The sequence below is a fragment of the Cebus imitator genome, unplaced genomic scaffold, assembly GCF_001604975.1.
Source record: "Cebus imitator isolate Cc_AM_T3 unplaced genomic scaffold, Cebus_imitator-1.0 Scaffold313, whole genome shotgun sequence".
NCBI lineage: Eukaryota > Metazoa > Chordata > Mammalia > Primates > Cebidae > Cebus > Cebus imitator.
Window position 1 is genome coordinate 145,057 of NW_016107628.1, and position 14,246 is coordinate 159,302.

The 14,246-nt window shown below is 42.1% G+C and overlaps 1 protein-coding gene across 2 annotated transcripts in view; it reads left to right on the plus strand.

Moving 5' to 3' along the window:
* The window catches only part of SLAMF1 (signaling lymphocytic activation molecule family member 1), a 44,292-nt gene extending 31,928 nt beyond the window's left edge, over positions 1 to 12,364 (plus strand). The window contains exons 6-7 of one of the 2 annotated variants that reach the window (XM_017503595.2): positions 7,769 to 7,861; positions 9,568 to 12,364. In XM_017503595.2, the coding sequence (XP_017359084.1) occupies positions 7,769 to 7,861; positions 9,568 to 9,618 (144 nt within the window). In that variant the 3' untranslated portion in view covers positions 9,619 to 12,364. The remainder of the gene's footprint in view (positions 1 to 7,768; positions 7,862 to 9,567) is intronic. The other variant, XM_037729611.1, reaches the window with a different exon arrangement.
* The last annotated feature ends 1,882 nt before the right edge of the window (positions 12,365 to 14,246 follow it).

Below are 14,246 nucleotides of genomic sequence, written 5' to 3' on the forward strand. Positions count from 1 at the left end.
GTTTAAAATAGTTTCAGAAGAAATGGTACCAGCTCCTCTTTGTGCCTCTGGTAGAATTTGGCCATGAATCCATCTGGTCCTGGACTTTTTTGGTTGGTAGGCTATTAATTACTGCCTCAATTTCAGAAGTTGTTATTGGTGTATTCAGGGATTTGACTTCTTGATTTAGTCTTGGGAGGGTGTATGTGTCCAGGAATTTATCCATTTTTTTTCTAAGTTTTCTAGTTTATTTTCTTAGAGGTGTTTATAGTATTCTCTGATGGTAGCTTGTATTTCTGAGGGATCAGTGGTGACATCCTCTTTATCGTTTTTTATCGTGTCTATTTGATTCTTCTCTCTTTTCTTTTTTATTAGGCTGGCGAGTGTTCTATCTATTTTGTTGATCTTTTTAAAATACCAGTTCCTGAATTTATCGATTGTTTGAAGGGTTTTTAATGTCTCTATCTCCTTCAGCTCTGCTCTGATCTGAGTTATTTCTTGTCTTCTGCTAGCTTTTGAATTTGTTTGCTCTTGCTTCTCCAGTTCTTTTAATTGTGATGTTAGGGTGCACATTTTAGATCTTTTCTGCTTTCTCCTGTGGGAATTTAGTGCTATAAATTTCCCTCTAACCACTGCTTTAGCTGTGCCCCAGAGATTCTGGTATGTTGTGTCTTTGTTCTCATTGGTTTCAAAGAACTTACTTATTTCTGCCTTAATTTTGTTGTTTACCTAGTAGTCATTCAGGAGCAGGCTGTTCAGCTTCCATGTAGTTGTCCAATTTTGAGTGAGTTTCTTAATTCTGAGTTCTAATTTGATTGCACTGTATTTTGAGGGACTGTTTGTTATGAATTCCATTCTTTTGCATTTGAGGAGTGTTTTACTTCCAATTATGTGGTCAATTTTAGAAGAAGTGCGATGTGGTGCTGAGAAGAATGTATATTCTGTTGATTAGGGGTGGAGAGTTCTGTAGATGTCTATTAGGTCTGTGTGATCCAGAGCTGAGTTCAAATCCTAAATATCCATGTTAATTTTCTGTCTCTTTGTTTTGTCTGATATTAACAATGGGGTGTTAAAGTCTCCCACTATTATTGTGTAGGAATCTAAGCCTCTTTGTAGGCCTCTAAGAACTTGCTTTATGAACCTGGGTGCTCCTGTATTGGGTGCATTTATATTTAGGATAGTTAGCTTTTCTTGTTGCATTGATCCCTTTACCATTATGTGATGCCCTTCTTTGTCTTTTATGATCTTTGTTGGTTTAAAGCCTATTTTGTCAGAGACTAGGATCGCAACTCCTGCTTTTTTCTTTCGCTTTCCATTTGCTTGGTAAATATTGCTCCATTACTTTATTTTGAGCCTATGTGTGTCTTTGCATGTAAGATGAGTCTCCTGAATGCAGCACACCGATGGGTCTTGACTCTTTATCCAATTTGCCAGTCTGCGTCTTTTAATTGGGGCATTTAGCCCATTTACATTTAAGGTTAATATTGTTATGTGTGAATTTGATCCTGTCATTATGATGTTAGCTGGTTATTTTGCCCTTTAGTTGATGCAGTTTCTTCATAATGTCAATTATCTTTACAATTTGGTATGTTTTTACAGTTACTGGTACAAATTTTTCCTTTCTATGTTTAGTGCTTCCTTCAGGAGTTCTTGTAAGGCAGGCCTGGTGGTGACAAAATCTCTCAGCATTTGCTTGTCTGTAAAGGATTTTATTTCTCCTTTGCTCATGAAGCTTAATTTGTCTGGATATGAAATTCTGGGTTGAAAATTCCTTTATTTAAGAATGTTGAATATTGGCCCTCATACTCTTCTGGCTTGTAGGGTTTCTGCAGAGAGATCCACTGTTGTCTGATGGGCTTTCCTTTGTGGGTAACTCGACCTTTCTCTCTGGCTGGCCTTAATATTTTTTTCTTCTTTTTAACCTTGGTGAATCTGACGATTATGTTTCTTGCGGTGCTTTTCTCGAAGAGCGTCTTTATGGTGTTCTCTGTGTTTGCTGAATTTGAATACTGACTTGTCTTACTAGGTTGGGGAAGTTCTCTGGGATAATACCCTGAAGTGTGTTTTCCAACTTGATTCCATTCTTCCTGTCACATTCAGGTACACCAATCAAATGTAGGTTTGGTCTTTTCACATAGTCCCATATCCTTGGAGACTTTGTTCATTCCTTTTCATTCTTTTTTGTCTAATCTTGTCTTCATGCTTTATTTCATTAAGTTGATCTTCAGTCTCTGATATCCTTTCTTCCACTTGATTGATTCAGCTATTGATAGTTGTGCATGTTTCATGATGTTCTCATGCTGTGTTTTTCAGCTCCATCAGGTCATTTATGTTCTTCCCTAAATTGGTTATTATAGTTAGCAATTCCTCTAACCTTTTTTCAAGGTTCTTAGCTTCCTTGCACTGGGTTAGAACATGCTCCTTTAGCTCAGAGGAGTTTGCTATTATGCACTTTCTGAAGCCTACTTCTGTCAATTCATCAAACTCATTCTCTGTTCAGTTTTGTTCCCTTGCTGGCAAGGAGTTATGATCTTTTGGAGGAGAAGAGACATTCTGGTTTTTGGAATGTTCTGCCTTTTTGCACTGATTTTTTCTTATTTTCATGGATTTATCTACCTTTGGTCTTTGATGTTGGCAACCTTCATATGGTGTTTTGGTGTGGATGTTCTTTTTGCTGTTGTTGATACTATTCCTTTCTGTTTGTTAGTTTTCCTTCTAACAGGCCCCTCTGCTGCAGGTCTGCTGGATTTTGCTGGAGGTGCACTCCAGACCCTGTTTGCCTAAGCATCACCAGCAGAGGCTGCAGAACAGAAAAGATTTCTGCCTGTTCTTTCCTCTGGAAGTTTCATCCCAGAGGGATCTGCCAGATGCCAGCCAGAACTGTCCTGTATAACATGTCTGTTGACCCCTGCTGGGATGTGTCTCCCAGTCAGGAGACACGGGGGTCAGGACCCACTTGAGGAGGCAGTCTGTCCCTTAGCAGAGCTCCAACGCTGTGCTGGGAGATTCACGGCTCCCTTCAGAGCTGGCAGACAGGAATGTTTAAGTCTGCTGAAGCTGCGCCTACAGTCACCCATTCCCAGGTGCTCTGTCTCAGTGAGATGGGAGTTTGATCTATAAGTCCCTGAAGGGGGCTGCTGCCTTTCTTCCAGAGATCCCCTGCCCAGAGAGGAGGAATCTAGAGATGCAGTCTGGCTGCAGTGGCTTTGCTGAACTGTGGTGGGCTCCACCCAATGTGAACTTCCTGGTGACTTTGTTTATGCTGTGAGGGGAAAACCGCCTACTCAAGCCTCAGTAATGGCAGACGGCCCTCTCTCCACCAAGCTGCAGCATCCCAGGTTGACTTCAGACTGTTGTGCTGGCAGAGAATTTCAAGCCAGTGGATCTTACCTTCCTGGGCTCCATGCAGGTGGGATCCGCTGAACTAGACCACTTGGCCCCCTGGCTTCAGCCCCCTTTCCAGTGGAGTGAATGGTTCTGTCTTACTGGTGTTCCAGGCATCACTGGGGTATGAAAAGAAACTCCTGCAGCTAGCTTGGTGTCTGGCCAAACGGCTGCCTAGTTTTATGCTTGAAACCCAAGGACCTCATGGTGGAATGTGGGCCCTTTCCAGTGGAGTGAATGGTTCTGTCTTACTGGTGTTCCAGGCACCACTGGGGTATGAAAAAGAAACTCCTGCAGCTAGCTTGGTGTCTGGTCAAACGGCTGCCTAGTTTTATGCTTGAAACCCAGGGCCCTCATGGTAGGCACCTGAGGGAATCTCCTGGTCTGTGGGTTGTGTAGACTGTGGGAAAGTGTAGTATCTGGGCTGAAGTGAACCATTCTTCAGGGCACAGTCCCTCATGGCTTCCCTTGGCTAGGGGAGGGAGTTCCCCAACCCCTTTGTGCTTCCCAGATGAGGCAACACTTCACCCTGCTTCTGCTTGCCCTCCATGGGCTGCCCCCACTGTCTAACCAGTCCCAATGAGATGAGCCAGGTACCTCAGTTGGAAATGCAGAAATCACTTGCCTTCTGCATTGATCTTGCTGTGAGCTGCAGATGGTAGCTGTTCTATCTGGCCATCTTGCCAGCCACCACCATTTTTTTTCTTTCTTTTTTTTTGGAAGGCATTGAATTTTGCAGTGGCTGGTATGTAGCATTATTGTGACTATATCTAACTGGGATGCAAGTTGAGGTAGAAATACTTCAAATGTCCTTAAAAAAATAATGTAGTTCTTCTTGGACTCTTCTTTAATCACAAGCCTCAGATTGATCCCAAAATGATACAAAGCTGCTCTACCTAATGCCCACCTCACGGTAAGGTTGGTCACTCTCCTCTTATAAATTCAGACTTCAAGAACTGGAAGAGTCCTGGGTAGTCATGCCCAACCAGTGGGCTTTTGATATAAAGATATATGCTAATTCACATAATGAGTTGGGGTACGTATTAGTTTCTCAGGGCTGCCATAGCAAATTACTAGAAAATTGGTGCTTAAAACAACAGAAATGTATTCTGTAACAGTTCTGGAGGTTAGAAGTTCGAAATCAAGGAGCCATGGTCATCAGGGCCACACTCCCTCTGGAGGCTTTCGGGAAAAATCCTCTTTGCCTCTCCCAGCATCTGGTGGCTCCAGGCTCTGCCTGGCATTTGTTGGCTTGTAGTTGTGTATCTGCAATTTTTGCCTTCATCTTCACTTGACCTCCCTCTCTGTGTCTTCTCCTTTTCCATCTCTTGTAAGGATGCTCATCATCAGACTTAGGACCTATCTTAATCCAAGGCGGCCTCATTTTGAAATTCTTACCTTGACATCTGTGAAGATCTTTATTTAAATAAAATCACATTTTGAGATTCTGGGTGGACATATCTTTTGGGGCCACAGTTCAACTCATTACGGGATACATTTCCTTTTTGTTATCCTCTGGAATGTTTGGGTAGGATTGGTCTTATTTCTCCCCTTAAATATTTGGTAGAAATTGCTAGTAAAGCTATCTGAGACTGGGGTTTCTTTGGTAGAAATTTTTAAAGTTATATTTTATTATTCAATTTTCTCCTCTACATGTTAGTGAACAACTTTTTTCTGTCTTTAGTGGCTACCCTAGAAATTGTAAAACACATTTTTGACTTACCAAAGTCTAATGTTTGCTTCCCTCCTGCATAATACTTTAAGTCCACTATAATTTCACCTCTTGATTTATGTGATTTTTTTGTCATTATTTGAATTTCATATATATTTGAAACACATGAGACCCAATTATTATTGTTTTATATATAAAGATATGTACTTAGACTTACCCACATTCTCACAATTTTTTGTTCATATTTGCAATGCCTTTATTATGTCATTTTAAAGACTGTAATAATATAGACAATTATTTAAAAACTAGCAATGCCTTTGTTCTTATTTGTAATGGCTATAAAATAATCTTGTAAAGAATATAATAAGTGAAAATCACTTAACAGATGTTTACTGTGTGCTAGGAACTCTTCCAGGACTTATTAGAGTTGCTGTCTTGCAGAGTTAATTCCAGGGGCCGTCATTCACAAAGAATATGTGAAAATAATGCCCCTGGAGTTGCTTGTAAATTATGCCCCCTAAACATGTACAAATCAGTGGTCCTAACTGAAGATGACAAGATACAAAAATATACTAACTTATTATAATTATGTTTAAAATAATTCCCTGTGCCTGGGTAAAAATCCCAAAGTGAACATTTAAATACACATGTAGTCTTAATAGGACTATGGGTGATTTCTTTTACATATTTTTCTCCTTTTTAAAACTTTTGAATTAATGTTAAAAATGTAAGTTATTTGCCTTCTTCCTTCTGCCTCTAGGTCAGGTCATGCTAAAGTTCTCCCAAACAGGAAGACAAGCAGAGGTTGCCTCTGTTGATAAAGGTCTCTTAATGTTAAAACTGTTTTTATAACCTCTTAATCTATCTCTTTATTGCAAGAAATTCTTTCTTAAATTCTACGTTTCTTCAAAATGTAGTATTTAAGAATAGTATGGGATCTTGAAAGTCATCTATTTGAACCACCCAATTACTGCTTGAATTATCTTCTACAACATTGCTTCCAAAGTGTTGCCTAGCTCCTTTTCACCAAAATATAGTTAGTGAACAAGCAGCATCAAAATCACCTGGGACTTTATTAGAAACGCAGAATCACGCCCTTCCCCAGATCTTCTGAAATAGAATCAACCCTTTAACAAGATCCCCAAGTAATTCATATGCATAGTAAACGTCAGCAGCACTGGTCTAGACCATGCCCAAGCACTTATAACTATAGGAGCTCATTGCCTGCCAAGGCAATTTATCCCTTATTTGCTCATCTTTTAATATTAGAATGATCTGCATTATATTGAACCAAAATATTTCCCACAAATCCCAATCTTGGTTTAAACTTGAGATACTTTACAGGCAAATAGAATTCCTCTTCTATATGGCAATTCATCAAATACATGAAAAGAAAAATTATGTCCCATCCCTTTTTCCTCCAATAAACTTGCCTAATTCTTTAATCCTTCCATCACATGACAAGATTCCAAGCTCTCTCTCATCAAAACACATCTGCTGTGGCTTCAAATCTGGCTCTACACCCAGGGAGAGTGGAGAGCAGCATTATCCCATAACCAGTGTTCCCCCAAGTGTGTTGAATTAATGACTTCCCTATTATAAGTGATGGCATTCGCATCTTACAGGAATGTAGCCTCAATTTACTTTGAGGACTTTGTTCAGATATTGTGGATGTTGATTCCTTCAAAGTAACATCAACAAATATCAACTGAAGGGTTTATTTTTATGTGTTGAACACTGTTCCGTGGGGAACTCAAAAATATATAGGTTATTCCTCAACGAGTGTAAAGACTAGAGAAACAACACATAAATATATCAGAATGTTTTAAATATAGCATAGACTGCCATAGTGTGTAAATTAGACCTTAAATACCTGAGGAATTTAGGTATGGGATAGGTCACTATAAGTTGAGGCGACCAAAGAAGAATAGTGATAGAAAGGACATGCACTTTAAGTTAAAAGAGCTTAAGGCGGGGGACTCCTGGCTTTGACACTTCTTGCATGTACATGTTAAAAAAAATACAAAACATTAGCTGGGCATGGTGGTGCATGCCTGTAATCCCAGCTATTCAGGAGGCTGAGGCAGGAGAATTGCCTGAACCCAGGAGGCGGAGGTTGCGGTGAGCCGAGAGCGCCATTGCACTCCAGCCTGGGTAACAAGAGCGAAACTCCGTCTCAAAAAAAAAAAAAAAAAAAAAAAAAAAAAAAAACATGATCTTCCCGAGCTGTAGCTTTGTCGTCAGTGAAGTGTGAGTAACAACAGTATTTAGCACATAGACTGATTGTGAGGCAAATGAGAAGACATATGTGAGGAGGAGGAGGAATAGGAATGGCAGGGTGGGATGCAAGAACTCTGTGTGTAGCCGGTGACATGAGTGAGACAGACTAAATTCTGTTACTATTCTGTCCCCTTGAGCTGCCTCTGTAAGAGCCACATCAATTTCAGTTTCTTGTGAGGAAGACATTTAAAATATCTGGGAAGCATTAACAATGGATGAGGCTGCCTTGGGAAGTTGCGTGCTCCAAGACGCCGCTTGGGGAGTTCAAGCAAAGCCTGGGAAATTGAGTTCCAGGGAATCTGGGGGAGAATTCCCACCTGGGAGGAGGTTGGGCCAAATGACATGAAGGAACTTTCTGCCTCAAGGCTTCTTGAGTCTGCTTCTCCGTCGGAGAGTTGGGTGAGAACTAGCTCTCTCTATTCAGCTAATCTGCATTGTTTGCTTCTCTTGTAGACTATTCAGAAGAAACTTGACTCCTTCCCGACTCAGGACCCTTGCACCACCATTTATGTTGCTGCCACAGAGCCTGTCCCAGAGTCTGTCCAGGTGAGGCATTTCTCTGCCTACTCTCTGTAGAGAGGGAATACATGGAGGAGGGGAAAAGAAGGGGGATTTGTTTAGGTGGAAGGAGGGAGAGGATTAGGAAAAATAGCTAATGGGTACTAGGCTTAATATCTGGGTGACAAAATAATGTGTACAACAAATCCCCATGACACAGGTTTACCTATGTAACAAACCTGTATGTGTACATCTGAACTTAAAAGTTTAAAAAAAAAAAGAAAACTTTAAAAACAAATTAAATGAAACAGATTGATGAGTGCTGGACTGGGGAAGGTAGGCCACAGCATGCAGGCAGTAAGGAGTCTCTGTGGCCTTGGCTTTCCAGTTTCCATGAAACCCCCAACACCTGCGCACATGGGGCCACCACTCACTCCCTACTGGCCAGTGTTTCTCTGAGAGTTGTCCAAGGACCACATCAGAACCAGCCAGCATACTTGTTAAAAATAAAGATTCCTGGGGCCTTCCACCTGGGATTCTGTTAAATGAAAATGTCTATGGAGAGTAGACAGAGACCTACATATTTAAAAAAAAAAAAACCCACACCCCAGGTAATTCTGATACACCCTCAAGTTTAAGAACAGCAGCGGAAGTCCAGGAGATCTCAACTCCAGCTACAAAACAGAATCACCAGGGAAGCTTTGTAAATATTCTCATGCCTAGACTCTGCCTGGCCCTATTTAATCAGAATATTTAGGGTTGGATCTCTGCATAGGTGTAAAGCCTAGAAGAGAATATGAGGTGCAGCTCAAAATGAGACTTGCCTGTTCTACCCTATGGCAAGATCAGCAGGGACTAAGTTTGCTTCTGACATATATCTTTCCTTTACTGAATGAGCAGAAATACATTCTGGGCTGAAATCTTTGCTCCACTTGGGCTTTTTCAGAAGAGAGCCCAGGATTATAGAGGCCACACAAATGCCTGCATCCACCTTCTTCTTCAACGCTCCTACCGCACACACACCCAGAAATGCCTGGGCAGTTGTCCTATTTCAAGATAAAATAGATCTTCAACTTGAGGTCCATTCTCAGTACATTGTCATAGCCAAGAGGGAAGTAAAAATATAAACCAGACTTCAAAAGCTTCAAAATAATATAGATTTTTACAGACGTTTACTTAAGGACACAGCAGTATGCGACAGTTAACATTTTATGGCAAAACCTCTTAAATTCCCCATTCTCTTCTCTTTGTTTCTTGGACTTTCCTTACCCTGTGCGAAATCTTTGCACATAACCCTCTTCTCCCCTCCTTTCCTCTCTCCTGCCAATATCTCTTTTCTCCTCTCCCTTTGAGTCCCACTAGGCTTTTTAAAAACTCAATAATTTACAACTCTCTTGGCTCCCCCAGATTGTGACCCTGCCTAACAGCAAAACAAATGGTTTTCCTTACAAGAGAATGGAAGGGGAGAGGGCAAAGAGGGAGACAGAGCCCTGAGTGCCGATCCTCAGATCATGCTCCCCGTGATGGCCTGTTTATGCTTGGAAGGGAGCTGTGGCCCTTGTTGCAGGTGGAGAAGCAGTGTGCGAACCCAGGTGCTGCCCCAGCAAGGCCCTGTCTGTGACAGACCCTGCACACGTCAACATGCAACGTGATCGCTTAGACCCTTTCCTTTCCCTCAGCAGCACTGTCTTCGTTTGCATCCTGTGAAGTGAGTATCCAGTCCCTCCACTCACAGACTTTTGCTTTGTCCCCAGGAAACAAATTCCATCACAGTCTATGCTAGTGTGACCCTTCCAGAGAGCTGACATCAACGACCGAACAAAGGGACTTTCTGAAGGAAAATAGAAAATCCAAAACGAACACTGAACTTGGCCCCGGGCTGAAGTTCTGGCAGACACGCTACACATCTGTACCCTTCTTGGATCAATACTCTGGTGATGTTTCTTCCACATGCATCTGTGAAATGAACAAGGAAGTGAGGCTTCCCAAGAATTTAGCTTGCTCTGCAGTGGCTGCAGGTACAGAACAGAGAAGTACTTGATAACAGCTTTGCATCCTTGTGTTGTGGCAGATGAAATGGGTAGTGATGTGAGTTCAGATTTTGGGCATCCTGCTCTTGGCTGGAATTGGATAATAAAAACCAAAGACTGAAAGCCATCTGAGTACCTATCTCAGACAGTGGACCACCAGGCACAAAATCTGGAAAAGTTTACATTTTGGCTGTCTTTACTTTGTTCTGGGAGCTGATCATGATCACTTGCAGACCTGATCAAGCCTCTGCGCCTCAGTTTCTCTCTCAGGATAAAGAGTGAATAGAGGATGACGGGTGAATTTCTTATTATATATATAAACACTCTGATATTATTGTACAAAAGAAGCTAAGAATATCATTATTTTATTTGCAAAATCCAGAAGCTAAAGAGTCAATAAACAGAAAGAATGATTTTTGAGATCTCTGAGTTTTGAACAGTGGACTGGAAACCATGTAAGAGCCTTAAAAGTACAGTTCTGTGCAAATGGTAATCAGTTTTAAGGAAAAAGTAACACTGTTTGGTGGTGCTGTTACGAAGCAGCTTGGAACACTCAGAGGAACTTGTTTCAGGGTGATTCTTCACTTCTCAAAATGACGTTTAAATCCCAGTTCTCTGTTTATTCCCTTGAACCACAAACCTGGAGCCTCAGCTAAGACTCTCTCTGACCAGATTCCGAACTTATTTTATATCCAGGGCTTCAAGGGGTATTGGAGGTCAAGGTCTTTCTTAGGCGCTTTCTACTCCCTGCGTGCCTCTCCTCTCATGAAATGTATCTTCTAGAAGAAAATTAAGTTGTTTTGGTCTAAGAGCTTCAAATCACTGAATGCTCAATAACTTATATTGCAGGCTACAACCAGAAAGAGCCTCTTTTGGTAAAGTCCTATTTTCTTCCTATTCTCTGTTTTCAGACAGGCTGTCTTCAATTTAAGCCCTTCCTTTTCTTATTGGTTCTTATATAAACTTGGCGAGTACTGTAAGAAATAGCCACTATCGTACCATTGCATAATAAGGGGCACCAACTTCCCAGCTCAAAACTCAGGTCCTTATTGCCTTATAACTCATCTCCTTTATGAGGTCCATTCATATTGCAAGCCTGTTGCTTAGCATAACTTATTTTCTGGTACCATCTTCTGTAATAGAGTTCTTAGTTGCAATCAGCAGAAACTGGCTTTGGCTTTTTTATGTAGAAAAGGAGCCTATTGAAAAGATACTGTGGCCGGTAACTGCTAGAAGGTTCTGTAAAACTATGCTTTGAAAGTGAGGAGGAAAAGAGACTGGGCTATGGCTCAGTCCACAGCCAAATTTACAAAACGAGCCCAGGGATGGCGATCCTGTCCTTGGACAGCCACCGTCCCCAGCACTAGACTCTACCACTGCTTCACTATCTCTGCTGGACTTGGAAACTTGATATTACTGTTACTGCTGCACTGTCTGCCATGAAAATGAATTCTCCAGGGTCCTGTCTTTATCTTTTCATCTCTAGCTTATAATTCAAAGTCTGGGATTGATTGGCCAATCCTAGGTCACATGTCCATGTCCTATCTCCAAGGGAGGTTGGGAATTGAATATCTGGCATTTTCCACTTTCACTTCTTATGCGTTAGGGAATTTAGAAATAATAGAAGTGGGATTCAGGTGGCAGTCAGACAAAAAAGGTTCACAATTATCCACTACGCCACCCTTGTATAACCTTAGCCTCATTCGCTATCTATGCTTAAGACTGTGGCGCTACTAATGAAGATTTGTACAACTCAGATTGCTCTAGAAGCTCAGCTCCCGACATTTGGGTTTTTCCAGTAGCTGAATTCTACCTGATGGAAAGGCAGAAACAAAGGGTAAAGAAGAGGCTATCACTTCTAAGTTTCCTGAACCCCTGGGCTCAAGACCTCAAGAACCACAGGGGGTGGTGTGTGCTGGCTGAGAAGCTACTGTGAATTGATTCTTCTTCTGAAGTTTATGTTTCTAATTTTTGGAAATGAATAAATTACAGCCAGTCCATCAAGACCTCACTGGGAAAAGAGTCTTTAGGGCACCCATCTGACAGCACTGGCATTATGCCTCTCACCCCTAGACCATGGTTACAAAGTGGAAAAACAACCCCTTTTGGTCACACACTCACCACTCTCTCGTTGCCCCAAATGGCCCTGTGGGAGTGGTGAGTGGCAAGCGGGAGCTTGCCTTTTCCTCAGGCTTAAAATAATAAAATTGAAATTTCAGTCTGTTTTCCCCGTGTTTCCCCTCTAATGCTGTTTTCTTTTGACCAAGCATGTCTGAATTCTAGAGAATTCAGGAGGAACACACCCATTCTCGGTTTGAAGGCACTGATGTTCTGAAATACAACTGGGCACAGCCCCGGGCTCTTCAGGACGCTTCCTCCAGTCACACAGCAGGGATGTGATTGTTACAGGGGGTGGCGTGTGCTTGCTGAGAAGCTACTGTGAATTGATTCTTCTTCTGAAGTTTATGGTTCTACTTTTTGGAAATAAATAAATTACAGCCAGTCCATCAAGGAAACTGCACCTTCGTCTTGTGTTTCCTTAAGGATTTATAACACAGTAGTATGGCATGACATGTTTGCTGGCCTTGCGTCTCCATGTCATAGTTATGAAATGCTGAAGGAGACAGATTTGATCAGATCGGATGTGAGGTTGTCCCTTTCCTGGGGGTGGACAAAGGTTAGCTTGGCATCCCCTTCACCAAAGATCAGGAAGCACCCTCCACATGGAGACCTGTGTTGAAAGGATTGTTTAATTTTTGTCACTTCCAGAGTAATTCCCTTCCCTGAAGTCCGCCAAATTCCCCCTGTGAACAAAATCTAGAGCAGGGCTTCTCAACTGCAGCACTATTGACATTTGGAGTTGGATAAATTTTTCTTGTGGGGCTGTCCTGTGCACTGTAGGGTGTTTAACAGCACCCCTGGCCTCTGCCCACTGGGTGCCATAGCACATGCCCTGTCCTTGATTGTGACAATCAAGTATCTCCAAACACCAAATGTCCCCTGCTTGGCGAAATCTCCCCCAGTTGAGAACCACTGATCTGGAGATATGCTGGCCCTCTGGTGAGCTTTGAGAGGACTAAATACATTTCTATATACCAAGAAGTAGATCTACCAAAGGTGGCCACCTGGTCATTTAAGCATGACCCAAATCTGCCACCCAAGGTTACATAAATGTTAGAATTACCTGGGTAACTTTTAAAAATACTGATGCCCAAATCTAACCTGAAACCAAAATGAGATCTGGGTTGAGATCTATAGAACTACCACTTTAGAGATTATACCACACAAAGGATTTTGTAATGAGTTCCACATACCAGCCACAAGAGGGTGATATAGCAACACAAGCCACCAAACCTCAGCATCTCTGCCACTCCTTTGTATCTACAGGATGTGGACTGTCACAAACTGGCTGAAGCTGTGGCTGGTTTTCAGCTCTGACAGGCGGAAAGGAGATAGGGAGGCCAATGTGGATTGATGACAGGCTTTACAAGGTTAACTGTACTAAGTTTATTTCACAGAAGACTTCTAGTTCTACTCAATGCTTCACTCATTCAACAAATAGTTATTAAGTTCCTACTAAGTGTTTGAGCTTATCATCTAGCAGGAGATACAAAGAACACAGGCAATTGAAATATTATGATAGGTAGATCACTATGTGCTCTACTGAGAGCCATTGGAAAATAAAAGACGATGATGTTGATAATTACCCTGGTGTGTGGGGACGGTGGGAATGACAGCTAGGAGGCAGGGCTGCCTTGTAGCTCTCACTTGGACGAACGTGTTTGGAGACCCACATCATGAACTTTTGCTCCAAGAACCACTGCAAGAACATACCAAGAAAGCTGAAAGAATTCACAGACCCCTTGAAAGAAGTGAGTTGCCACTCCAAACTCTGTAAGATAGCTGAAAAAATGTGAGTGCCTAAAGTGTGAGGGGGGAAAGTCTACCTCCGAACACGCATCCTCACTGGGGAAACCTGAAAATCCAGATCAAGGGAGAAGGATTTAACTTTACCTAGAGCTGAAATGAATTTAGAGAGGCAAGAAAAGTATAAAAGTAGAAAAAGCAGTGGGAAGAACCCTGCAGGCACTCCTGGTCCCCTGGAAAGTTCAGGGAAGTCATTTCTGACTTTAATCTCACAGGGTTCCTTGGGGAGGGCTGCCAGTGGAATTGGGGAAGGGCTGCAGGGAGAAGGAAACTTCCAGCTGAACTTTTTAATAATTTTGACTGAGTGTGAATTGTCCTGGCCAAAATCTGTAGCGATGAACCAAAAGTGCAGATACTATCACAGAAGCCATAGCAGGCAGGGAGGGATGAGGCCTGAAAGCTCTGCTTGCCTTCTCAGCGGAAAGGCTAGTAGCCCAGGGCATGATCTCAGCCCTGCATACCAGGGGCTTGGCTAT